Genomic DNA, 26,665 nt, shown 5'->3' with positions numbered 1-26,665 from the left:
TCTCCTCCGGTTATTATGTATAAAAACGCCGGGGATTTCGTTATTTTCCTCGCACGACGTCGACGTCGCTGATTGATGATTTCGTTATTCCGCCGGCCGACCCTCGAGCGAAGGAGAGCAGCGGCCACCGCGGAGATCCCTGATGAATGAAAGCAACAAGAAACCGTCCGATAATCGAGGCCTCTTCCTGCTTTCATTCATTAAGCCTCCTCACCTGTGATCGTCGCTCCGCGGCGGAATCAAACTCGTCGTGTCGATAAATATTCCGTATATATATATATTGATGAGTATTAAAAAAATAATAATTCCTTCGAACCGTGAAATTCAACGTTGAAACGCGACGCTACGCCGAGATCGCTCCTACTCCGAGAAAATCGCGCTCTTCCACGAAAGAAAGTCCACGAGAAAAATACCGGTAGCGACGCTCGCTGCATTCCTGAAAACGGAGACGAGCCGTCGGAGGGGGGGACCTGGAGGGGAGAAACGTTCGATTCGACGGCGATTAAACGTTTACCGGTCCGGACGTCGGTCGCAGGCGCGACCGCGATCGTCGTTAGAACGAAGCGCCGTGAAACGGACGGCGAAGGCGGAATGACCGGCGGCGCTTGTATTTAAATAGCTAATGGTTCGAGGAAGCGCACGGGCTCATTGTGATTCAGGATATTGGCCCGCCGAGAAAGGAAGGACTCGCTTCCTGTCTGCGCGCACCCCGTAAGCGGCCTGCTCCTCCTCCTCCTCCGCGCTTTCCCCTTTTTCCTCTTATCTCCTCTACGAATCCTAGACGGAGCTTGTGTTCTACCTCGGGCGCCGCGTCGCCGAGAATACGAGATTCGTTCTCGAGGATCGGCGACAACCGAGGTCGCGCGTCTCCGCAGAGTTTTCAGCCGAAATTCGAAACGTTGCTTTCGCAGGCTTAACCCCCGCTCGCGCGGATGACAGGTGTCGTTCGTGCGCACTAAAATGCATTCCGCAGAATGTTTTCGAACACAATGTTCAGACTGCTGAATACATTATTACAGAGTTGTCAACAACATCGCCATCCAGTCACTCAACTTTTTCTTGACGAGTCACTAAAAACTCGCTATTATCCAAAATGAGTCACAGTAGGTCCCCCTTTTTTTTCTTGAACTGTCATTAAAAAATATCGTTCTAAAATATGGGTATTCTCTATATTTTTTGCCGATCTCTCTTAATAAAACTGCGAAAGCGTACTTGTATCGTTCATGCGCTCGGTCTTTCCTTGTGAACTTGCGAACCTATGAAAAGAGAGAGCTCACTGTATTAATTTGTATTATATTTATACATTAATTTATCCAAAAATAAATCCCTGGAAAGATAAGAGGAATTGTTACGTTTCTGTTTAAGTGGCCTTGGTTACTCTCAGAATTTGACGAAATAAGTCACTTTTTGCCATCGTGTTTGATGCCCGAAAGGTCATTTTCTGTCACCTTTTCTGCCAAGAAGCAGTCATTATTTTATTATTTGTATTCCGGTGGCCGGATGGCAATGCTGATTATCAATTGAATCAACGATTACGATTTAGTCAGCGACCATCAACGCAATATATCGTTGCGTCTTAACGTGTGATTTGCCCAGAAGGCGCGATAGTATTAATGAGAGTGACCGTCGATTTTGTCGGTCCATCCGCTTCTTTCCTCAGTCAGGGTTAACGATGAGATCGCGCGCACTTATATTAATACATCGTAGAATTATATATTTCGCGGTGTGGTAAAAAAGTAAAGTACGCATAGTGAAAGGTGCATCTCGCATAGATCTCGCACGTTCTTAATCAAGTCTTTATTCGCGTGCGACGATAATGCGAGGTGCGCGCGAGTAGCGTGTTGAGATTTGAAAGTCAACGTTATGACTTGCGAGATGAAAGCTGACGGCGCAAAACGGCGCGCACAGCGGCTGCTGCTGTTGCTGCTGCTGTTGGGTGAGCGTGGAAAGTTGAAAATTGAAAGCCGAGAATTTACACTCGTTTACGCACGTGCGTGAGCACGCGCGCGAGATAACTTTCGAGAGATCGCCGGATCTCATCGGAAAAATCATCGCGCTATACATCACCTGGCTTATCAATTAAGATTATTAACACACGCCCGTGTGCGCTGAAACCGGCCGTCGGCACTTGTGCATCGCGATAATGACCGGTGCCTATCGGTCGTCGCGCGCACACACCGCAAATCCGAGTGTTATTTTTACGCGTATAAACGTTTAAAAATGACGCATGAAAGGAAAGTTTGTAACGAGGGAAGGACGCGCGTTCCGGTCGAGGGAAACCAAATTTCTCGTTAAAATCAAATCAAATCCGCGCCATGAGAAGAGAGATTCTGGTAATAAGAATCAAATTTGCACTCGTAAGAATCGGAAATTCTGTTTCCCTCGACCAAAACGCGTTTGGTTTGTCCACTGCCCGGTAGATTCAACTAAACTTTTTCCTTCCTGCGCGCATTTTACCGAAGCTCTTTTTATACGTTTCTTGCCGTTATGGTATTTAATCGTTTAATCGTAAAAACGTTCAGTGATGTATTTAGAATCGCATTAAAAAGGCGAGAAGTGTGTAAGAAAAGCTTCGGTTGAAAAATAACACACTTGGATTTGCAACGCACGAACGGCGTACAAGCGCGATGTAAATCAACCTGCCACCGTGCGAGCTGCGCGACGCGTGCGTTGAAGTTCTCCCAACCGTAAAAAATAACAATGTCGATTCAGCCCTTGAATCACGAGAGCGAGAGAGGAGAGACGCTCAAGAAGATGTTCGATATCGGGCGCGCGCCGCTGCTCCTCAGGTGTCGCGCGCGCGTCCGATTTAAAATTATCCCCGAATGCGTTCGCGGCGAAACTGACCTACATCCGGACCCTCCCGCGACCGTCGTCTCCGCACGCTTAATTTCCCTCGCACCGCCCTCGTTCGTTCGTGGAAAAGGAGAGAAAAGTTCACCCTCCGAACTTTCTCCCCTTTTTTCATACCTTCTCTCTCTCTCTCTCTCTCTCTCTCTCTCTCTCTCATTCTTCCCCTCTCTCTTTCTCGCTGCCCGTAGCTCGCCGAAAAAGCTGTTCTCGCCGCGAGCCTACGTGATTCTCCGTGATTCCCCGTGACCGCTTTTTCCCGCCTCCTCGCCGGCTTTCTTCCCGAGTCGGTCTCTCGAACTCTCCTGTCCGCATCTTCTTCCAGTCCTCTTCATCATCCTTTCCAACGGTAGCGTCAGCGGCCACTGTCTTTGCCGTCTTGGCGCGAAGATTTTTTTTTTTTTTAAATAGAACCCCCGAGGGAAAGGCAACGCGTCGACCGAGCCGGCGCCTTTTTTTCTCTCCTCCTTGAAACCAAGAACTTCTTCCCGCGTCTTTGACCAAGAAGGGGGACGATGAACACCCTCGCTCGCCCTTTTCTCGGTCCACCCTTTTACCCCGGAGCGGTCTCACGCCTCACGAATTTCCACTCCGTCCGTCCGGCCGAGATCGATTTCCCGCGGCATTTTCCACGCCGATCGGCCCGGAAGAGAGTGTGCCCACGAGAATAGGAGCGGCGGGGGTCGGGACGGCGGGGAGGGCGCGCAAGGAGGGCAGGGGCGGTGGTGGCAGGGCGACGAGAGAGCGAGCGCGGAGGGGGTGAAGGACGACGTGCCGTAGGCGGTCGCAATAGGAAAACTGGGGTAGTCTGTCCTTGCGCTCTCGGGTGGTTATTGGAACGTTGGCACGGCGACGCTTACCTTCGTCTACCGGGTGTCCCGGTTACGAGGTCGCGCCACGAGCTTGGCACGCGCTGCTACGTTTTGCACGACGGTCTCAAAGAAGGGAAAGAGAGTTCAGACGATGACAATAAGGGCGGTTCGTTGCGCCCCGGGACACGACTGGTGTTTCCGTGAAAAGGCTGCATGATAGCTGCGGTCTTTTAAAGCTACAGGTAAAAGGTTCGTTTTTCGGGACGGGGCTCTGTGTTCCTCGGGCGGCTTGAGCGCGATTCTTTTGTCGCACCGATGTAATGATGGTTTTTGTAAACGCAGCCGTGAGCCTCTCCGAGAGAAACGAGATGCTGTTAGCATCCTTGTCGTCCGTCCGGCGTCTTTTTCTCTCACTTTAAGTGCGAAACTGTTCGCATAGAAGGAAAGCCAAATGCGATGAGAAGGCGTACTCACGAATTTAGAGTAGTATTACGTCCGAGATTCATGGTCGAATCTTGAGATTGATAGCTTTTTTATTTCCATCTCTACAAGATGGAAACACGGGGGAATGTTAAAGCTTAAATTTTATGCTGTTTGTGTGTGTGTGTGTGTGTGTCGTTCGAGAAACGGGACGCTTCGCATACGTCCGACCGAGCGACCGTCTACTCTTTACGCCTCTCGAATCATTGAAATTCGATACTCGCGCGGAGGAAGCCGTAAAAACGTTTTGGGAACGTGGGATATTCGGAATATACTGCATGCACACGTATAAAACGGGTGCTCCGCAATACGGTGCTGCACATCTCACGGTTCTACCCAATTTAATATTTCTCGACGTTAAATCATTACAAAAGGTATGGGGAGTCTCAAATTAAATTTCTGCGTTAATATCGTCTTTCCTACGTCCTTTTTCGAACGACATCTCCTTTAAGACCCTCCCGTCAGTCGCGCTAAAATTTCATTTCGACACATTTTTAATTCGTCTCTCTCAACTTTAGATCCGGTTATCAAGATTTTACACGTTACAAGAATCGAAGAACGCGCGCGCGCGCACACACACACATGTATACGTACGTTTGGATTGCACTTCTGTCGATAAACAATCTATCTCGAATTATCGAAGAAGACTTCTCTACGAGTCGCGGAAACGCTTTGTACGCGTCAAGTGTGCGTCCCCGCCGTTCCCACTCAGAATAAATATCTGAAAGACCTCTTAAAGATCTCTGAAAGATATAAAAAAATAGAACGTCCTTCAGATGTCTTTAAGACATCTTTTGGACATTTGTTCTGCCTGGATACCTTCGCAAAACAATAGCAGCCCTGCCATTCAGTCACTTTTTGTCACTTTTTCTTGACAAGTCACTGGAAAAAAATTCACCATCGTCCAAAACGGGTAACTTTAATCGCTTTTCTCCCTGAATTGTATTTGTAAATTTATGGACATTCTATATACAGTTTTCTGCCGTTTCTCTAATAAAGCTGCTCCGAAAACGTGCTTGCATCAATCATGGCTCTTGGTTCCCCCTTGTTACGGACTTTCGAGCCGTATTATGAAAAGAACTCGCTGCGTGTTAAGTTTATCCAAAGATAAACCCGGTAAGATAAAATGTTACTTCCTTGCTCAAATGGCTTTAGTCAGCCTCGGTATTTGACCGGAAACGTCACTTTCGGTCACTATTTTCATGCCCGAGAGACCTTTTCTGCCAAGAAGCAGCCACTATTTCGCGTTTTCCGTCCCGGTGATTGGCAGCGGTGGAATCGAGTTGCCGGAGTTCGCGCGCTCGCACGGGAGACGAGCGACCAATCGGGCCGCGCAAGACCCATTCATTACGGCCAGCTTACTCGGAGGCGCGCGATTTGCATTACGCGTGTGATATACGGCGCGCATCGTCGTCACGTGATACGCGGCGATACCGATCGCACGGGCGAGGATCGATCCGCGCGATTCTTATCGCGGCCGAGTGGCCGCGTCCGTCCTATTCATCGGCCGCCCGGGGCGGAAAACGCGAGCAATCGCGGCGAGAAACCGCGAAGTAAACGCTCGACGACGACGACGATGTCGACGTACCCGGCGGAACGACCGGACGACGATAATATCGCGAGCCCTTGGGAGATGCGTATCGCCGCATTCTACCCCTCGGGATGCATCTCGCTGCATCGATCGGCCGATTCGCGGGTCGATCCGAGATCGGACGCGCCGCCGATCGCGATCGATGTCTCGTGTGTGTGTGTGTGTGTGTGTGTGTGCGTGCTTACGCGTAGCCGGCTAATTAACGGCGCTATCGGCCGCTTCGGGGGGACACCCTGTAGAGCGATCGATATCTTCCCCGAGCGGCCGCATTAATTACCAACTAGCGGCTGCAATCACGACTCGAAAATAATCAGCCGATGGCCGCGCGCAATTAATTTCCAGCGCGCATCAAATTTTGCACGTCGGCGGGTCGATAGCGAAATAATATCGTGTCGGTGCTCGAGACGAATCGAACGCGCGATCGTATTTTGCGCGGATCTGTGCTCTATTTTTTCTTTCTTTTTTTTTTGCACAAAACCGGCTGCGATATCCGCCACCGGCGCGCGCGGGCGCGAGCGAGCGAACGAGCGCACGTGGAATTGTTATGAAAGGATTTTTAATTAATCAGCGTCGGGAATTAATTTACCGAAAATTACAGGTGGGAATTCACCGTGAGGCAAACTCGCGATTTATAAAAGCGCGCGCTCACTAAAATAAGATTTCACGTGTCGGTGAATCGACAGGGAATATGGAATATTGGCGCAAAATTTCAATTGTACGCGTGGCACTTTTGTTCCGCCAGCGAAAAATCTGCTTTTCACGGCGCCGGCCATTGTGAAGCGCATATTTGCCGCCGCTGATTGATCAAGAGAATAAGTAAATTTTTTTAATTCCTAAACACTGACGTTTATTACTTCCCACGCAGATTTCGCTTTGATCTTCGTTTGAGAGGAATGCTACATTACTTGAAAACTTTATCGACGGAATTTTGACTTTTTTCTGCCAAGCTTACGTCTTATCGGTTGCACAGGATTGTAAATATTTTTTATACGGTGGAAATACGCAGCTAAAATGGTTCGGAGCATTGCTCAGTACGCGGCGAAAATGATGAAAAATTTCTAAACGACTCTAGCTGTGTCAACTAGCGTAAATATTTACCTGATACAGAAATTCTGCAGCTTGTTTTCACGTACCGAATATGTCCAATGATCCAATCAGGAAAATTTCAATGAATATTTTTATATCTTTTCGATGAAATTCAAAAACTTGACAAGGTACGAAAAATTTGCAGAAGATTTTTTATATATTTCCGTTAGATTTTCTGATAGATACGGCAAGATAGAATAACGTACAATCACCGCACTTACATTTATATCGCATTTACATTTACGTAAGTTTTACATATATACGAGAAATATAAAAAGAATACGGAAGGATATAAAAAGACCGTGACCATCAGTGTTTATATAACATTTTGAAAATATCTTCTGTTTTATCAATATTTATCGAACTCATCATCGACTTTGGCATTTCCTTAAACTTTCAAGTAAAAAAATCGTTCTAGCTGAATTTCTTGAAATTCGAACGAGCTAGACAGACAGAGAGACAGAGAGAGAGAGAGAGAGAGAGAGACAGAAAGAGAGAGAGAGAGAATTCACGAAGAAAGAGGATCGACGACGCACCGCAATCTCGACGGGAAGATCTTCCTTCGCTGCAGCGAAGGAGCATCGTCCTGTCGGCATCCTCATCGCCACGGAAACGCACGTTCTTCCTCCTATGTTGCGCTCGTTGTTGCACGAGACAGCGTTCTTCGCCTCCTCCGAATCTTCTCCCGCGACCTCCTCTCTCCTTCCCTCTTCGCCGCTCGCTTCTCCCAGCCGACTAGTTCAAATAGTACACCCGTTAGACTCGTACGCGGCGACGAAGAGAGAGAGAGAGACGGGAATCGTGTGCGTCGTAGGTGCGCGAGAATGGCGCTGCATAGAGGAAGAGCAGCGCGCGTCGCTGAATGCATCAGCCCTGACCTACATAGTAGAGCGTGTTGTGGGCTAGGCGAGCCTATGCTAGAGCTACCTAGACCATTATAGCAACGAAGCGTAGGGTGTAGTGTCTCCCTCTCCCTCGTCCGCTCCCCTCACAGTCCGCCTCCTCACGGCGGGCGAGTCGTGTGTGTGTAATCGGGTTCGCGCTTTTTGTTCGGTTTCTTGGAGCCGACAGGGGGATGACGACGAGAGGGGGTGGCGTAAAGGGTCGTCGGATGCATTCTTGCTCGTCGCGCGACGCAGCTGCGGGCGGGCGAGCAGGCTTAGCGAGCCGTGAAAACCGTAACTTGGACGGGCGCCGCTGGATCCTTAAATCCTTGATCCTTCAGCGAGTCGAGCTCGCGTTGCGTGGACGGAGAAGTGCGAGAGAGAGAGAGAGAGAGAGACGGTACTCTTCACACTCGAAGAAATGAAAATGCAAGAGCCATGACGAATTTATTTATATATATGTTCGCGTGAGCTCTTCTCCTCTCTTTCTTTCTTTCTTAATATTTATGTTTATATGTTTCTACGCATATTTTCCCGATACTTTAAACAGGCGACACATAACATTCGTACAACATTTAGAAGGCAACAATCAAAATACTATCTTGGTTTTAGACTGAGATTTTTAGACTTATTTTGGATTAGTCGTCTGCCTACTTTGAGAAACCTATTTAGTTGATTCAAACGAAATTTGTATTTGGACATGGGCAAAGAAATGTTTCGTGGGAACAAAAGTTTGATTCTCCGAAACGAAAATGAAAATGCTCTCATTCCGGGGAACCAAACCTTTGGTTCAGCGAACCAAATTTTCGGAAGCGAAACATTTCCTTGTCCGCATCAAACATTTTGTTTGATCCAACTAAATAGGTCTCTCAATGTACATTATATTTCGAGAATAATTCTTGTACTAAGGCGCTTTAGAGATATCAATTCCGCATAACAAATAACGCTTTCTCTCTCTTTCTTCCTCGCGGAAGATAATGCAAAATCGCTATCGCTCTTGCTATTTCAATAAACGTTGTTACGAGTGTTTTTAATATCGCCGGCGACACGCGGGTAATCTCTCCCCGACGCTCGCTCGTTATCGCGTTATTATCTTATTGCACAAAATAGCGGACGATTAGTACCTGCAGATAGTTATCGTTCCGCGATGACGCTTTACGATGACTCGATTATCGTCGCCGGCGGAGAAATATTACACCTAACCATGGCCCACTGTCACAATTACCTCGCGCATCGTCACGATTGACCCGCTCATTTACCTCGATTCGCGTTCGCCCGGCCCGCTCGCGCGTCAGAGTGACGACGCGCACGACCGAGTGACGATGATGACGACGACGACTTGACAGGCAGTAAAATTTAACGGCCGATGATACTGAGAGAGAGAGAGAGAGAGAGAGAGAGAGATCATGACGAGCTCGTGCCCGGCGTGCGTTATTATATCATCGCGCGGAGGCCGACGGCGATGGTGCCGCGGCACGATTAACATTATGTAATACGCGCGTTTTATACGGGGCGGCTGTGTGTTACGTGCGGCGAGAGCGCTGCACAATGTAGCCGGGATCCTCTCTGCATTTGCGCAGCAATGGGAGTACCATTTTCCAATCGAAGCGAACACAATCGCTCGGCATTCGAGTCTCCCCCTGCCTGCCCTCCTCCGTCTCGGGTGAGGACGATGCATCGTCATCGTCGTCGTCGTCGTGTCGACGTCGACGTTGTCGTCGTTCCCGGTGCGTCCGTCCTTGACATCCTTCCGCTCTCTCCTCCTCCTACTCCTCTGGCTCCTCGTTCGCGCGTGAATTAACGGACCTCGACCGGCAATACGCGATCTGGCCAGTGACCTTTTCGGCAAATTGTCGCGCGATTCGCTCTCCGTTCATTTGCATAGCGGGAAGAACGCGGTCGATCGGCGCGAGGGGAGCGGCAGAAAAAAGAAAGTTCGCGAAATATTACGCGGCACGAAGGCGGCGGGGGCACTCTCGGCACTCCGAGGGAGTTGCGCAATGAAGAAATTAGATTCCTTCGCCGTTAGTTTACGTAACCGTGTCCTGCGCGAGAAACAACTTGGACTTTAGATGGTCTCGACTTTGTCATCCGTCTTCAGCTCGGTTAATTGTGCCTGCCGATGAAATGAAATTTTTCAGGTGGAGGGGGTAGGTTTTCTTGCGTCTTTGAAAAAGATAGAGAGAAAGACAGAGAATGATTGAGTCCGACGATCACTCGTGGGAGGAGGCGAGAAAAGGTCGCGCGTGTAACGCTTGAATTTTTCCAAGTTACATCATTTTATATAAGCGATCCGAGATTTCTCGTGTTTTAATTCCAATAATTATATTCGATAGAAAGCAAAACTTTGATGCAATATTTGGATAAAATTGCCTGGTTCCATTCGAGAACACTCGAGATGTTTCACTGATCTCTTTCGGACGGCTCGTTGTTTCGAACTGGAGGAGAGGTCGATAGCGTTTTTTTCTTTTTTTTTTTACTTTCTGTCGCAAGCGAGGAGCAATTGACGTAGATCAGGGTATAAACGCAGATCCGTAATGTCACTCGCAATATCCCCTTCGTTCGAAGGAAGGAGCGATATTTGTATTTTGTAAGGAAACACGCTTCTTACTCAAGAGTCCGATAAAAAACGGGAGAACTCGTCCCACCAATTAATCGCGAATTAAACGGCAAGACCATTATTGGTACCATGCAAATGAGAAGGGAGCCAAAGAGTTGAACAGCTCTAAGCGAACAATGACGACCGGCGACGACGAAGACAAAGGCTCGCGCTTCGTCCTCCTAAAACACAAATATAAACATGACATCTCGCGAAGTGTGTCGGACGGTTTCCTCTGTCGCCTCGTCCTCAAGAGAACGATAACGAATCCTTGCAAATCCTCGCCTCGAACTTTTAATCGTCGAACAATTGCAGTTTACCCCGGGGATATCTGCGTTGATTACCTCGTTTGCTTGGCGGAACGTGAGTTCCCTATGAGGCAAGACAAGCAAGAGAGAGAGAGAGAGAGAGAGAGAGACAAAAAGAAAAAGACAAAGTCGGAAAAAGTCTACCACCTCGAGGAGTCGCAGCGTCGTTTTTTATACGGGATGAGGAAAAAGCGCGTTGCGTGGACGGTCGTTTTTATTCAGAGGCGTGGGAAGATGAGGGGGAAGGGGAGCTGTGTATCTGTGGAGATAAGATCTAAGGGCTCTTCACGGACCATGTGGCGTACTCCGATGCTGTACCCCTCGTCCTTGTACCTGAAATTCTAACTGGTACCGTTAGGACGAGCGGCGGGCACCGTGCGCGATGGTCCCGAGGGATAACCCAGTTTCTCGCGGCGCTACACGTACACGGCCTAACGGTACACGCCGACGCTCGGGGCCCCGATTTTACGCCCTAATGAGAGGGGAAGGGTTGCCCACCCCCGTGAGAAAGGAGAATTCACTCGAGCGTCGAGAACCCCTTTAAAAACGCGCGCTCCCACTCGCTTTCTTTCCTCTCTCTCTCTCTCTCTCTCTCTCTCACACACTCTCTCTCCCTCGCTGTCTCTCTCGTGGCCTTTCCCTTTCTCTCCCCCAGTGCCCGCCCCCGTCCGCGTCGCTTCTTTTATTTCCTTGACGCGGAACATTGTTGCAGTAAAGCGGATCTTTTCTCTCATTTCGAACCGGTAATACTCGACATGTGTCTCTCGGCGCTACGTAAAGTTCGCGACGAAGGCCGGTCTTTATTTCAAATTTGCGGCGTTCCGTCATTTCGCGCAGCAAGCTAAGCCGTTATTCCCCCGGCTATTGTTCCGCAAATCGTAGAAACGAGCCGTGAAGGCGCGTAAGTGGCCGTTTCCCTCGCTCAATCGTGCCCGCGCTTTATCAATTTATCGCTCGAGGCCTCGTCGATATGAGCGAAGTTATTTCCTCGCGCTGACTTTTCGCCATTCCCTCTCTCCTTCTCTTTTTTTATTTTATTCGACATTACATGGAGAGAATTTCGGTTTGTGTAACTAATAAATAGGCACCAGACTAAAATCCGACGATGAGAAGTAACATCTCTGTTACTGGGTGCTATTCGTTTGACACAAGTCGACACAGGTATCATTCCATTTTTGTTACTCATTGAATACGGAATAAGAACAAAACGATGCTTGTGTCACCAAAGTCTGGTTTTTTTATTTTCTGGTTAACTTGTGAATCAGATACCCGATGATAATGCAAATATTATGCTTTTCTATTCTTGGTTAATCATTAAACTGATGATTTTGTAGCGGTAACTTTTAAAGTTTAATAATTAACCACGAATAAAAAACAATTTTTACATTTACCATCAGCTTAAGTCCAAACCACAAGTTAATCAGAAAATGAAAAACTAGGCCTAAATTATAAAGTACCCACCATCAAAACACGTAACTTCCTATTTGAAATCAAACGTACTTGATTTTAATATGCCTTTCTTTAGATAGATATGGCCTTATTAAACTTCGAAAAGATATTGGAAATCTTTGTGAACCGGAAGCAAGCGCGCGTCGCGTTGAAGTGACGCGGAAGCTACAAGAGGAGGGATGCGATGTCCGCGTTTTCCTCTGTCGTCTTCTATTCCCGATTCTCACCCGTTTCTGTGCCGTTTCGCACCGCGCCGCCGTTAAGAACTCGCCACTTACTGTGTCCCGTCTACCCTTCCTGCCCCTTTTCGCCGGTTTTCTCATCTGGCGAAGGAAGTGGGCGTACGCGCTGCGTTCGGATACACGTCTTGTCTCTTCGCGAAAACCGTCCCTGGGACAATGGGGAACGCCCGCTCCTCGACGGAGGCCATTCAGTCGGGAAAATGGGTCACGGGCGACGCGTCGTCGTTTCCTCCTTCTCAAAGGAGGAAGCCGAGCGTCACGGTGTCGGCGGCGACGGGGTCGATGCGAATATAGGTCGCGGCCCGCCTCCCCGAATTTCACGGTGTCATCGTCCAAATTCCGCGCCGCAGAGAGGACAATACGGGAATATCGAAGCAAGTATAAACGCGTTAAAAAGAGATGAAAAGGAAAAACTGCCATTTTCCGGACGTTGATCTCGGAAGAGGTACCGCGTTTTGGTGAGAGAAAAATAAATAAAAGATATGAATAAGAGATACACACCGAGATGCTCATTTAGTTGACTCAAACAGAATTCCTGTTTGGATATGGGCAAACAAATGTTTCGTTTGCGGAAACCAAAGCTTGTTTCTCTGAAACCAAAGTTCTGATACTCCGAAACGATAAAGACTTTGGTTCAGATAATCAAACTTTGGTCCTCACAAGCAAAACATTTGTTTGCCCATGTCCAAACAAGACTCAAACCGAATTCTTGTGCTAAATGGATTTCTCAGTGTATTCCTTCCACGATTTTATTTTTTTCCAAATAATTATGCAGTGTGAAAACGACGTGGGAAAAGTAAGCGAAGTGGCCGGGCTGAAAGAGCGAGACAATTGTAAAGAATGAATTAAACCGAGGGTCTTGATTGAGAATTCACACGGCGACCGAAAAGTGAAGTCACGACACCCGCAGATGAGTTACAAGGAGGGAAGAGAAAGAGAGAGTCGGCACACCCGATAGAGCTCCTCCGTGCGCGATAACCAGGTCTCTTTCGCGCAGACACCCACACGCACCGTCGCTGTGTGTACTCGGCTACCACCACCCGTGTACGACACGCGCGCAGAACACTCTCGATTTCGTCGGAGGAGGAAGTGGGTCGCTCGCACACAGACAACGACGCGGCGTTTCCGCTATCGAAACTTCCGGTTTTGGCAATCCGTTAATGCGCGAGAGACGTCGCAGCGTCGTATAATGGCTCTTTCGCGTGACGAATTAATATCGCTAATTAGACGGCGGGGCTTATCGATCGGCCGAAATACGCTGCTACCTCGATATCTGCTACATATCGATATCTATCGTCCTTCCACCCGTTTAGCTTGTAATTGCTAATGAATCAATTCCGCACGGCCGTTGGGTAACGGTGCGAGTGAACTTTCATTTTCCATTTTCTCCTCTTCATTTTTCACTTATTTTTAGAATAATCTCGTAGAATTTGCAAAATATTCTTCGCATTACGAGACACATTTCTTTTTCTCCTTTTCCCCTCTTCTTCTTTCCAGAGAGAGAGAGAGAGAAAAGTGGGAATTTATCGAAACAGTTATTATCGGCTCCGACGGAATTTCTCGTTTAACGCTGGACGAACACCGTGTAAATCAACACGCTTGTAATGTCTTAACGGCTTCGATTAGCGTCGGATTGTAGCCGCCGATATCGATCGCGCGATATCGTTACGGAACAGTTCACTGTGTTCTTGTATGCCGCCATAACCATCGACATGCTTTTTTCCGCTCGCTATAATATAACCTGTCTCGTTCGTATGTGTATTATTATTTTCCGGACGCATTCGGAAAAAATCGCGCGATCGTATCAAAACTCGTGGTTTCGTAATCGACGCGTCGGGTCACACACTCTCTGAGATAGATGAATAAATAGATCGATTTTTATTATCATTCTAGGATATTTCTTCTAAAGACGTTACGAAATTCATCGATAAGAAAATACACTTAATCTACCGATCATACACACCTCAAAACGAGAGAGATACTCCGAATATATAATAATAATAGTAGTTTTTACATATTACTACATAATATATTATATCAAATATATTTTTTCTTTATATCATTATATCTTTTCTTACATTTATATATTAAACACATATTTTCTCTCTCGCGCGTCGCTAGTTCTTGCGCCTGGCATTTGTTGCAAATCCTCTCCGTTTCTCCGAGTAAGAGATACGCGACTTCTCCTTACATCACTTCCGCCCAACGGCTCATTTAGCTCCGGAGGGATCGAGCGAATCTGCCGACGTCTCATCAATACGCAAAGCGATAAACGATCGTGAGATTGCGTAACGATGCACGCCGACGGCCGATAATTGTCGTGCGCTTAGCCGCGCGCGCGGAACGATCGATCCCGCTTTAATCGCGAGTCCACGCTACCATGCGTTTACTCGCTTAGGCTCGCGCTTTAATCATAGACACGCGTAAATCGGCGTGAGGCAACCTCCTGTATCGTTGCCCCCGCGAACGACGGCTGCGCTATCGTGAGGGAGAGCCGTACGTGTAGACAGATGGGCGTAAAGACGAAGATCGTTTATACCGTGCGTTAAAAACGCGTTTCAATCGAAACAACTAGAATCGAGTTGAAACGAACTCGATTTCAGGCTTGTGTGTGGCGGACTAATCGCCACTATTATTTCGGTGAGAGAAATTTCGGTGTTTTCTTTTTGTTTTAATATCTCTCGGTTGTGTAGAACGAGAGCTCAAATGCAATGCAAATTTCGTTCGGTCGCCATTAGACGGCCATAAAGTGGAACGCATTATTGATCGTGTTCATTGTTTGTTTTACTTGAACTTTCAGTCAGAGATAGAATGATTTATATTACACGGTTGGATGGATTGTTTCGTAGCTGAAAGAGCACATGTGACACACATACGATTGAGTTTCAGTTTCGTTAGGCGATTATAAAGCGGACTCGACACATTGCCGATCGTACTTGTCGATTGTTTTATTTAAACTTTCAGTCAAAGGTAGAATTTACTCATATCATGCAATTAAATCAATTTTTTGGTAGTTGAAAGAACAACTACGTCACACGTACAATTGAGTTTCAGTTTCGTAAACCTTTTACAATGGCTAACTGTTCAAATTCCTATATCAGATTTGCCGATCTGACTCGATTCACATTCAGTTCGACGCGATTGCGGTGTNTTGATTTTTTTTTTCCGATTTTTTTTTTTTTTTTTTTTTAAGTTCAGCGTACGTTCAGCGAATGCGGTCGCTCGAATTAATGATATTTAGGAGACTTTGTATGGGAGACGCGAGGAGCCGTGTAATTTTTATCGTCGCTACCGCACCGCGCGCTTTCCGTTCTCTATTTTTACGTTGTGCGAACGCGCGAGTGCACCTGCTACGCTTCGGACGCATCGACGTGCAAGGATGCGCCAGCCGTATACGCGTTTCTTGCGCGGAGCAGAACTGTGACGGCTGTTACGCTCTGTTAACACCGAGACGGTAGTCGGTTCCCGGTGGAGGAAACACTCACCGGCGAATCGACGTCTACGATGATGTTCGCGCGTTTACGTGGCGATAATGATGAATAAACTATCAGAGTGCATCTCTTGGCGATATCATATTCGTGCACTTCTTGTAAACAGACAGAAATTCGCATTGAAATTTTCCGCTCTGATGCTTACAAACGTGTTGCAACGATACGAACGTGCGATTTAGGACGTTCAATTAAAAACAACGACGATCGTAATAGAATTGAGGCTTAGACAATGAAAGGAGTAAGGAATGAAGAATTAAATGGAGGGAATTAGGCACTGGGGAATTAAATGTCGACATATGGGCAATCATGATTCAATACGCAATAAAGAAGTAGAGAATTAGGATTAGGAACACTGTCGAAATTCTGTTCCTTATAACTTGTGTGTTTATAGGACTGATAGTTAACCTTTAAAATGTCTAATGAACATCAATATAAAAATGAAAGTCAGTTTGAATCGATCGATAATGATAAAAAAAATGATAAAATTAATGATGATATATAGTGAAAGACATTTTGTAATTGTGATAAAATCGGTTCTTGTTAAAACTTTTGTATCCAATTTTTAACATGCCCGTTTATTAATTTAACATATTGTGTTTACGTTATCTGAACATTTTGTGTCGATATTCGACATGTGTTAATGTTAAAATAATACATTTTATACTTCAGTATCGACTATTTATAAACGTATTAATTTTGTATCAATTTTTGATATAATATTTGTATTACTTTTCAATAAATTCATCTCGTGTTAAATTAATATGAGAATTTAAGTTGACCGTTTGGGGTGAAATACAGTAAATGGAATTTGATGAAATACAGTAAATTGAACATAAAATTTGCTACCGTGTATATACAGTAAATGTGGTGATCTCGTTTGAAAACGTTCTCATATCTCATTCCCTATTCCTTTATTATATTTTAAACTACACCTTATTTCTAATATCTTATTCCTAATTCCCTACACTTAATTCCTTGTTCCTTTCATCAGGTCTGTGCCTTTAATCTCATTCTCATACGCGATCGTCGTTAATCTCAGCTTCTGTTATTATTATCACCGTATCATTGATAAATCATCGCGTACGAGTTACATGATCGAGGAGCGCAATTCGCGGATAGACGTTCGAAATTCGATCGGGCCAATTGCGGGATGTCATGTGTCGGGTATTTTTCAACCCCGTTATTCGCGATTGCCATTTCGTACCTGTCCCCAAAATGTCGTCGTACAAACGAGAACATGTGTCTCTGTATCTCTCTCTTTTCCAACGTTCGATCATCAACGATCGATCGGAATCACAATATCGGAGACCGCCGGTCGGCGTTGATCCTCGCCGTCGCATGATCGCCGTGGGCAAAATGCGAATCCGGATTTCATCCGTCGTCGCGAAATAACACGTTCACTTCGTTCTTTTGGACCGGCGACGCAACGTGAATACACCACACACGTGTTGCCACCGCCGTTGTTCGTTCATTCGTTCGCGCACACCTACGTACACACAGGCAGGTAAGCGAGCTCGCTCGTACAACAGAGAAAGAGAGAGAGAGAGAGCAAGCCTGTCGCGCGAACGCGCGGCACCCGACGGCATGTCGGACGCACGTGATGTCACATAGAAAGAGAGAGTCGTTACCGTTACGCAATGCCGGCCACGCCGGGACACGCGCTCGTTTGTGCGTGTGTGTGCGCGAGAAAGTTGCGTGGCCCGGCCAAACGCTGACCTTACGTACTGTGCACGCGTACGTAACTCGCGCACATACGTGCGCGCGCGCGCATATTCGTACGGTGCGTACAGTCAGTGAAGGAAAAAAATTGCAACACTTTTACCTCGGTGAACTTCAGAACGCATCCGGTGTTCGATAGAGAAAATTATTCTCTGAAGTTACGTGTATAAAAAAAAAAAATTTCCCTGTCGGATACAAACACGTCGCGAAATTTATTGACGAATAAGTGTCGCAATTTTTCGGGCCACAGACCGCGCGTAAGTACGTGGGCGAAGCGTTCCGTGATTTCGTCGTCCTCGTTGCCGTTCGCGATCACCGCTCTGGAAATTCCAGTTCGACACGGAGAGAGCGAAGGGTATAAGGAAACATTTCTAAATAGTAAAACAGGCATACACATGGTAAAAGCACCAATGTACGGACTAGTTCTGGGTGTTCCTGTTATTTTGGTCTTTAAACATGAATATTTAGATTTTAAACACAAAATACGTATATATATATATTCAATAGATGTGCATACATTCCATGCTGAATATTTAAATATATTTATATTTATATTTGAAAACCTAAACAATAAAAGTGCGAGGATTTGGGTACGTGTTCAGACATTAGTACTTTTACCTTGGAAGCCACGCAGAAACTTAGTTGCGAAACAATTGCACTACAATATAATATTACACCTAAAAGTCACACGTTTCGGTGAATAAGGAAAAATATTCACACCGCTTAACACCCGCAATCTCGACGCTGAAGTAACTTTATAAATCTCTCCAGTCCGCGTCATGACAAAAATGATGAATCGCTTTTCTGCATTTCTTGTTTCCTATGAATTATTTACATTTATTAAGTTTATTACTACTTTTTATTTACTGTCTTTGTAAACCGATTGTCAGGAAACCGGTTATTAGACCAGACTGATAATAACAATGGTCACATGGACCCAATTTTTGTCCTGGGCAATAGAGTGGAGTATAAACGCCTCGCACAAAACATGGAAGGAATAAGCGGGAGAAAACGCGCATAGGCTTCTTAGGTCTCACGTATTATTGTCAGGGTTATGAAAAAAAGGTAAATCGTGATGAAAGAAAAGCGTTCGACTGAGATAATGAAGTTTGTTCTTGGAATCGTGGGGCGGCGCTTCATTTCGAGGCATACTTAGGCAGCATTTGTCGCTGTCACGATTGACGAGTAGTGCACTCTCCCGACGGTCGCACAGGAGGAGCACTTTCTTCGTCCGCCCTGATAATAACGCGTGCGCCTGATTCTAATGGTTTCGTTATGGTGATTAAAGGCGTGCTCGCTCTCGGCGCATATAATTTTTAACGATCGGACCTCTCGTGCACGGTGCTCGCGAGCGAAACGAGTCCCGGGTCTTTAGAAACTATGAAAACCAGGACGGCGCTAATGGTGATTACGGTGAAACCGTGCCGACGTGTCGATACACCGGAAGTCGACTTTTGAAGCGCGAGAGAAACGGGCAGGAAGCGCCGCGTAGAAGGTGAAAACGCCCGTGAAAATTCCGACGGCGACGAAGGCGACGACGACGACGACTCGGTCGATGCGGCTAGACACCCACCCTGCTGCCTCAGTCGAGGGCGAGTCAAGGTCAAGCAAGGTCTCACCACCCAGCTTCCGGTGGGCGTGCGAGATTTATGCGCTATTCGCGCGAGATTGTCTTGCGAGACGTCGGCGAGCGTTGCGCGCATCCTGATCCTTAGTCTCAGACGCTTTATCGCTACGAAGAATTTTGGGAGAATTCAAGTCAAGGGAAAATCAAATCGCGACTTCGTAAGTTAGATCGATGATTGACGATGAAATAGAAACCGACGCATCGAAGTGTTGGAGTTAAGGTGGACCTTGTAAAGAGAATACGGAGGATACGGTCTTATAAGCTTTATATGGGCCTCGAAGCGCCTCTTTATACACATGATACTGACAATAATAATAATTTATTTTAACGGGGAAAGAGAGAGATACTCTTCTGTTACATTGCTCTCCAAATTCCTTCATTGTAAAATTCTCCCCCAAGAGCAGAGTGACCAGCAAGTCGGCCAAATTTGAGTGATTTTTTATTTATATAGAGCTTTATTTATATTCTCCGCTTCGGATCGTCTAGTGAATAATTCCACTTGAAATCGAAGATTGAATCCGATGTGTGCCACAGGAGACACATTCATTCTAACCGGTCGAAACATTCGCTGAACATACAGAATCAGCATCCATTCTAAGCTTGAATGAAACATTCACTCCTTTCGAATGGCAGTATCTTCACCATCGCTTTGAGTAAAAATACCGCCATTTCTCGCTTGTTTGTGTCGAGTGAGATTCCACCTTGAGAAATTTGGAGAGTGAGAAGAGAATGAAACAGCCCAGGACGAGAAATAAGAGGTGATGGCTTGAACGAATACATGTCCCGGGGCATCTAATGGATCCTACCCGGAGACGGATGTTTTCGATCCCAGTCGTAGGCCCCCTTTCTTACGTTCGCGGAAACGAACGACGGCGAATAATAAAGGATCGCCTCATCGATCAGGAGGTCTCTCTTCCCGGTGGCGAGCGTCGTGCCGAATGTCGCGTACGTGATGAAAATGCGAAGTGCAACCACTCGCATCTGGTCTGGATACGCCCGCGAAGGAATGCAGCAGGAAGGAGGCGCGACGACGTTCTCGAACAATGCCGGGGTATCTCTTACCTCCCGGGAGCCTTGAAGCGCTGTCGGTGGACACAGACGTGTCCCTATTCGCGCTCTCGCGCGGTGGGCCTCTAAAAATAAATATTACGATGCGTCTGTCGTCGTGATTACTTCCAGAATTTCGATTGACGGCAGGAGGTAGCTCGCGTTTTAGCTGCAGATTTATCGCCGACGTGTGAAGGGGGCGCATTGTTCCAAGAGGGAGTGGAAAAAGCGTAAGGCGATAGTAATGAGCCGTCCACTTCAGGGAACACAACTGTACCTTATTCTTATTTCTCTCGGGCTGTTACACATTTTATAACATTCCTCGTCCGCGCGCGCGCGCGCGCGCGATCTCTCTTTTTACAATACGCGGGGGTAAAATAAATATCCGGCTTTTATCCGGCCGTATTAGGCACTTTCGCAGACGCCGAGCTTGCCGAGCTGAACGATGCAATCTCACTCGCTCAATTTGCGCCGCGAAAAAATCGCGAGACCGCCTTCCCGCAGCGCCTTTTTCCTTTTGCCAGCCGTCTGCGCCTCCGCTCGCTCGTGTTCCCGTCCCTCCCGCCTCCCTTACGCTCACTCGCTCTTCCTCCCGTCTTCCTCGCCTCTTCGTTCTCCTCGCAGCCCTCCCCCCATCATCTCCCGGCGTTCTCGCGGCACAACCCCCGCTGCGCATCTGCTGCTCTCTTCGATCGGGAAAACCGGCTGATCGTTTTGGCATCTTGACTCTGACAGTAACATGTTAGGCCCACAGGCATTTCCTTTCGCTTACCCTTTCTTCCATTTTTTTCTCTTTTTTTTTGTAAGACGCTGTACTCCACTCCTATTTCTCTATTACTCAGAAAAAAGTTGGGTCCATACGAGAACCATTGCTATTATTAGCGTTATCCAATGAGAACCGATCTCCCGGTAGTGACTAGTTTACAGAGACAATAAATGAAAATTAACGATCAACTTAATAAATGCAAGTAATTCGTTAAAAACGAGAAAAAAAATTGCAAGAAAGCAGGATATTTGCCATTTCTTCGCGATTGAGACCTGTGGTGTTCCTTCAGCGTCGAAATCGCGGGTGTTACTCTCAGGGTTAAATACGCAGCTATCAGGCCCGATCTACCTGAATATCGCGTATTACCGAGTCGATTCACGAGTCCCGGTGGCCCGCGGTGACATCAGAGCGAGTCCTCTCCGACTCACGTCTGTACGTGACTGATTTTAATACGCGTGCGCATCATCTTTGTCACGCGCCCCGAGCAGACTGCAGCATCGAGTGTTTCTTTTGTCGAAAATACTCCCCTCTTCTCCCCCTGTCCAGTAAATAATAACAATAATAATATTTCCTTCATTGGGCGCTGTTGATTACAGAGTCTAAAAGTATCGAATGTGTTGAAGATCGGTGTTACGTTGAGATCGATTAAAATGCGCAGCATCAGCTGTACAGTTGATTTTGCTATAAATATTTTACCTAAATGTATATAAATGAATATCAAAATTAATAAATTGGCGGCACAAAGCAGAAAATTGAATTTAAATCGTAACGACACATAGATACGTGTTAAACACATTACAATATGGACAGTCAGTCGCCTAATAATGAAATAATAAGTAGTAAATAGTAAACATAAATCAGCTGTTCGGTGTGTCCTAACGCGGCAGAGAACGGGAGCTGTGAAAACAATCGATCGAATCTCACGGGGGAGAGAATTATAATATTGAACTGCACAATATATGAGAATGTAGTGCGATGCTTGTTTGTTCTGTGACGAGGAATTAACGATAATAAACTTTGGCGACTAGCGTCACATAATTCATCACCATATTCAGCATTTCGATGAAAAAGATTGCAAAGATGCTCTGTCGAGCAAACGCGACAGCGCGACGTGATTTCGCGGCGTTAAGAGCATTGATTTCGCCATTCTCGCATCATTTCATTATCTTTGCAACGGGCAATTTTGATTAGCAATTTTGATTTGCGTAGGGGGGAGGGGGGTGCGGCCGGTGTCCGCATTACAATGTTGCATTCGTCATTTCCGCGGCGCCTAGCGTACCACGCGTCCACTTTGTTATTGTAATGTCACGGCTGCATTGCGAGGAATCGCGGAGATGCGCAATCAGTATAGCACAGATGAATATTATTTACGAGTGCGCCGCTCTGTAATCTGCCGTACAGCCGCTGTGCATTTAACGGCGGCTCTTTACGCGATTCGTTGATCTCCGAGCGGCCCCATCCGGTTTATCGCGCGTCGCTCCGAGAATACGTTCCGAGGAACGCGCGTGATATCGAACCGCGAGATCATCGTGGAAAATTTTCGCGCCCTGAGAACTTGACCCACTTCAACGGGAAACGCCACCTGGTTTTGCCCTATCTGTCCAGCACTACACGGCAATTGCGCAATCTTGGACATTGTGGTCGATTGACTTTAATGAAACTTATGTCGACCGTCGAATCTTCGCGAGAAATCCGTCATGATGGATCGCAAGGATCGCGGGAAATTCGACGCCCGCGACGACGACACTCGCGCACCGGTCGAGCGAGGTGAATTCTACACAATGAGAGATTTTTAAAAACGACCCACCGCAATTTTCACGTTACTTTAACGTGGGAAATATATTAAAAGGCGCTCATATATATGTTAAATAAATTAATATACTCAGCTTGTTAACATATTGTTAACACATTAATATTGCAAGTGACACAAACATTCGAGAATGGGCCGTTTGTAACACAAAACCGTCGGGTATTGTAATTATGCAAAATGATTGTTAATTCTGTGCAGCCAATAACGAGTATAGTACTAAAAAAAAAAACTGAGGTAAAACAGGATAAAATTCAGGATCACCTTAATCCTCTGACGGTAAGGTTGGAGTCGGGTGTGACTCCGCGGCTCGTTTACAGCGTGCACGCGTTGTTTCTCTTCGCAAGGAACGTTTCATGTTATTATTTACCTCTTTTACTCATTTTGTACATCGCAAAAAGTGAACAAAACGGGGTCGGATCCGACCCCACCTTCCTGGATACGTTGAAAGTCCAGCTTGTCATTAGAGGGTTAATGTGGGCTTTCGAGCGGTCCGCCTCTCCGTGAATCGACTCGCTTCTTTTATAGTTACTACAATGCCCGCTTTACAATATCAACACGCTTAAAGGGACTCTATCCACGCGCAATATTCCGGCTTTAACCCGTTAATGTAGATGGAGCTTGGCTTCATTTCTCAGAGGATTCCCATCGTTCGTGGCGACTAATGAACGCGGTTCGCGATGGGAATTTATTTTGATCGATACCGCCTACCGCTTCTCGAATACCTTTCTAATCCATCGCAACTCGCGCCGCGTCGATACTCGCCGACCTTCCGCGCCGGCGGCAGAAGACGGGGACGCGCGCGCTGAATAGAGCGGACTTCTGCCGCGAGAATTCGCGCTCGCCTCGCTCCGAGAGCAGAAGGAGAGGAGGAGAGCCTCTCAGCCAGCGTGGCTCGTCGAATCGCACGATAGACAGCTAGTTAGATCGATAGATCGGGTTCCAGTCCGGCGCTCATTGATCGCGCGGCCGCCGTCGCGCTCGCCATTTTCCACGGCGCATTTTTCGGGCCCGCTGCCGCGAGAAATTGCTTAATGAAGCCGCGGCTCGGTACCCGCCTGAAAGGAAGGTAGAAACGTTGCAGTGGGTCAAGGAGAGACGACGCCGGCTTTCACTTCCTCTCGGCGGAGCCGGAGCCGCCGGAGAGCTACCTCGGAGAACGCCTCCCGTGCGCGCGGTGTTTCTTTTTATATTTCTCCTTTTTTCCTTCTTCTTCTCCTCTTCTTCCTTCCTCTCCGTTCCCCCGTCGTCGTCGTCCTTACCCTCGCTCGTCGCGAATGTTTATCCGCCTATGATTGCGTTTCGTTATTTCGGCCGACGAGAGAGAGAGAGAGAGAGGGAACGTGTTCGTGCAGAGCTTAATGGACGCCAAATAGCCGCCACTTAACCTGGACGGGCAAGAAGACAGGCTGTGTAACGCGGGTCACGATAAACAACTTATCTTCGGGGTTTATCACTTTTTCGTCCGTTAACGAGAAGTCGGCGCTTCACTTTGTAGAACGAATCGCGATTCCGCTCGGCAGCTGCGACGGAGGGTAATTCCCTGGCTGCCGTAGCCAGTAAAGATTGTACTATCGTTTAACGACGGAGAAGAAAAAAGGAGTTTTCGCACAACCTCCTCCGGTATATGTATCGATTATTTACGAGATCCCCCCCCCCCTCCTTCTCTTTCTCTCTGTTTTGCCGATTAATATCTCCGCGTACCCTCCACACCTCTCTGATAACGTGCGATAATTTCGTCGAGCTGTTTTCGAGTAATAACACTAACTCGTTAACGAGACTGAAGATAGGCTCGACTCGCGTCATGCGTATTTTCCGTCTCGTAATAACAATTGTTTAAGGTAAAAAGTACAATAATACCCGGACATGTACTTTCTTCAAGTTGAATCAGTGATATAATGTTCTACCGATAATCAACGAGTGTTCAATAATTTTTAACAGGAACTCTTATAATTGAGAATATTTCAGGTAAAGTCATTGACGATACCTTAAAAGCGGGATTAAGATGATAAAAAGGAAATGATAAATAAGATTTACTGTTTACTTTACTTTTTCATTGTTTCCGCCGTTAGATTTCTCCGACGGAAACAGTTGCTGCTATTAACGGATTTTTTGCGGTGAACTTTTGCTGATTTGCCGTGCTATACTTATAACTATAACTATAACCATTAGTGACTAATGACTGCGTTTGTGGTGATAATACACGGATTGCATTTCAGATAATATCTAAATTTAGACATTTTTATCGTTTGATTTTTAAATGCGAATATTTCAACATTCAATGTGGAATGCATACATATATTGAATATGTATACATATTCTAAATATGTTGGAAGTTTAAATATTCCGTATTTAGAAGTCAAAACAATAAAAATGTGTTCAGGTACCTACGTACGTGTTTACGTACGTGTCCGGGCATTGGTATTACCTTACATTTATGAGTGAAATAAAGTTTTACAACGATGCGGTCGTTCATACGGTCGTAAGAAATAATAAACGGTTAAAAAAGCCGTTTTTTTTTTCATTTTTTCTCGGATAGACCGAAAAAATCCGCGGAGAAATTGAAAAATACGTTTCTCCCACTTTTGTTTTCATCCGTGACAAAACCGCGGAAAATTAAAAAAACAGAACCGGATTCTTCCTGAGTCCTTGAAACTGTAAAATAAATTTTGCGCGTTCGATGAGTCGAACCTTCTCCATACGACCGTGTCGTTAGAAAATAATCCGGGGATATCCGGGACACACGGGGCGATTGCAAAGGACAATTACGATTACGCGAAGGACCCGCAGGTCTACTGAAACGAGGCCTCGTTATCTGTTGCAGTGGACACCAGGGAAGTCCAGCCGCACGATACCGGCGAGAAGGAACAGCTGGGTCTTGCGAGCGTGAAAGTGGAGCCGGGATCCACGAGCGCGACGACCACCAGCAGCACAGGCACTCGCCTGCTCCACGGCATCCTCTCCCAGCATCCCCAGCAGCATGGCTTGGGGCTGCAGAACGGATACGGCCGGCATTTGGCCGGTCATGCTCAGATGGGCCAACCGCCTTACACCACTGCCGCCATCGCCACCACGAGTACGCCAGGTGAGTCCGCGATACTCGACGAGTAACACACTGCGAGGAGAAGTATGTGAAATTCAAAGGAAAATCTATTCAGCGGGTACTAATAATTATTGAAGCTAATGTACATATTTTTACACTAAAAGGCAGTTTCTTTCGTAACTGAGAAAATATAAGTTTTCTTAAATCTGTATCTGTTGTGCACGAAAGCAATTGTTCATTGCATTTGGTTAAAAGAATTCTCAGATTTCAGTAAATATATCGTTAGTTCCCACCGAAAAAATATTTCTCATTTTTTAGATATTTTTTCTCTCAGCGTACCTTTCGGAAATTGCGACCGACCCGTCCGTCTGTCCGTCGTCGCCGAGATTCGCCCCGACAATTTGCAGGGATACGGTAAACTTCTAACGAAGCTCGGTGTAATCCGGGATAATATAATAATAATATAATGGTGGAATGATACATATTTTCATACATTTCCAACAAAGCAGGGGACAATATGAAGTAATAATATATATATAATATAAGTAATGGTCGCTGAATATGACGACGTAAAAAATAAAGGATCGTTGGAAAAGGAAACTAAACGAGCGCAAAGAGACATGATAAAATTTTAATAGAGTGTACGTAACGCGCGTCACGGTAAAATAAATAAATAACGTGGAACACACTCGGTAAACGGAGAGTAGAAGGGAAGAAAAATAAATGTGCGAAACGCCAGGAAGAGTTTGATGGATCACTGATGGGACGAGGAATAATACAGGATAATATATTGAAACGGACAGAGAATAGAACAGGAACAGAGGAAAGAAACGAAATGATATACGATCGCAGGGGACGTGTCTC

The 26,665-nt window shown here is 46.4% G+C and overlaps 1 protein-coding gene across 3 annotated transcripts in view; it reads left to right on the top strand.

The window, feature by feature from the left end:
* The window catches only part of LOC106747981 (ecdysone-induced protein 74EF), a 251,112-nt gene that overhangs the window by 174,560 nt on the left and 49,887 nt on the right, over positions 1–26,665 (top strand). For all 3 annotated transcript variants that reach the window (XM_014626092.1, XM_014626083.1, XM_014626100.1), the window contains one exon: positions 25,583–25,843. In XM_014626092.1, coding sequence (XP_014481578.1) covers positions 25,583–25,843 — 261 coding nt within the window. The remainder of the gene's footprint in view (positions 1–25,582; positions 25,844–26,665) is intronic.

Source organism: Dinoponera quadriceps, unplaced genomic scaffold (genome assembly GCF_001313825.1).
Source record: "Dinoponera quadriceps isolate SergipeBrazil2010 unplaced genomic scaffold, ASM131382v1 scaffold163, whole genome shotgun sequence".
Lineage (NCBI taxonomy): Eukaryota > Metazoa > Arthropoda > Insecta > Hymenoptera > Formicidae > Dinoponera > Dinoponera quadriceps.
The sequence above is the reverse complement of the archived record's forward strand: the minus strand, read 5'-3'. Positions and strand labels throughout refer to the sequence as shown.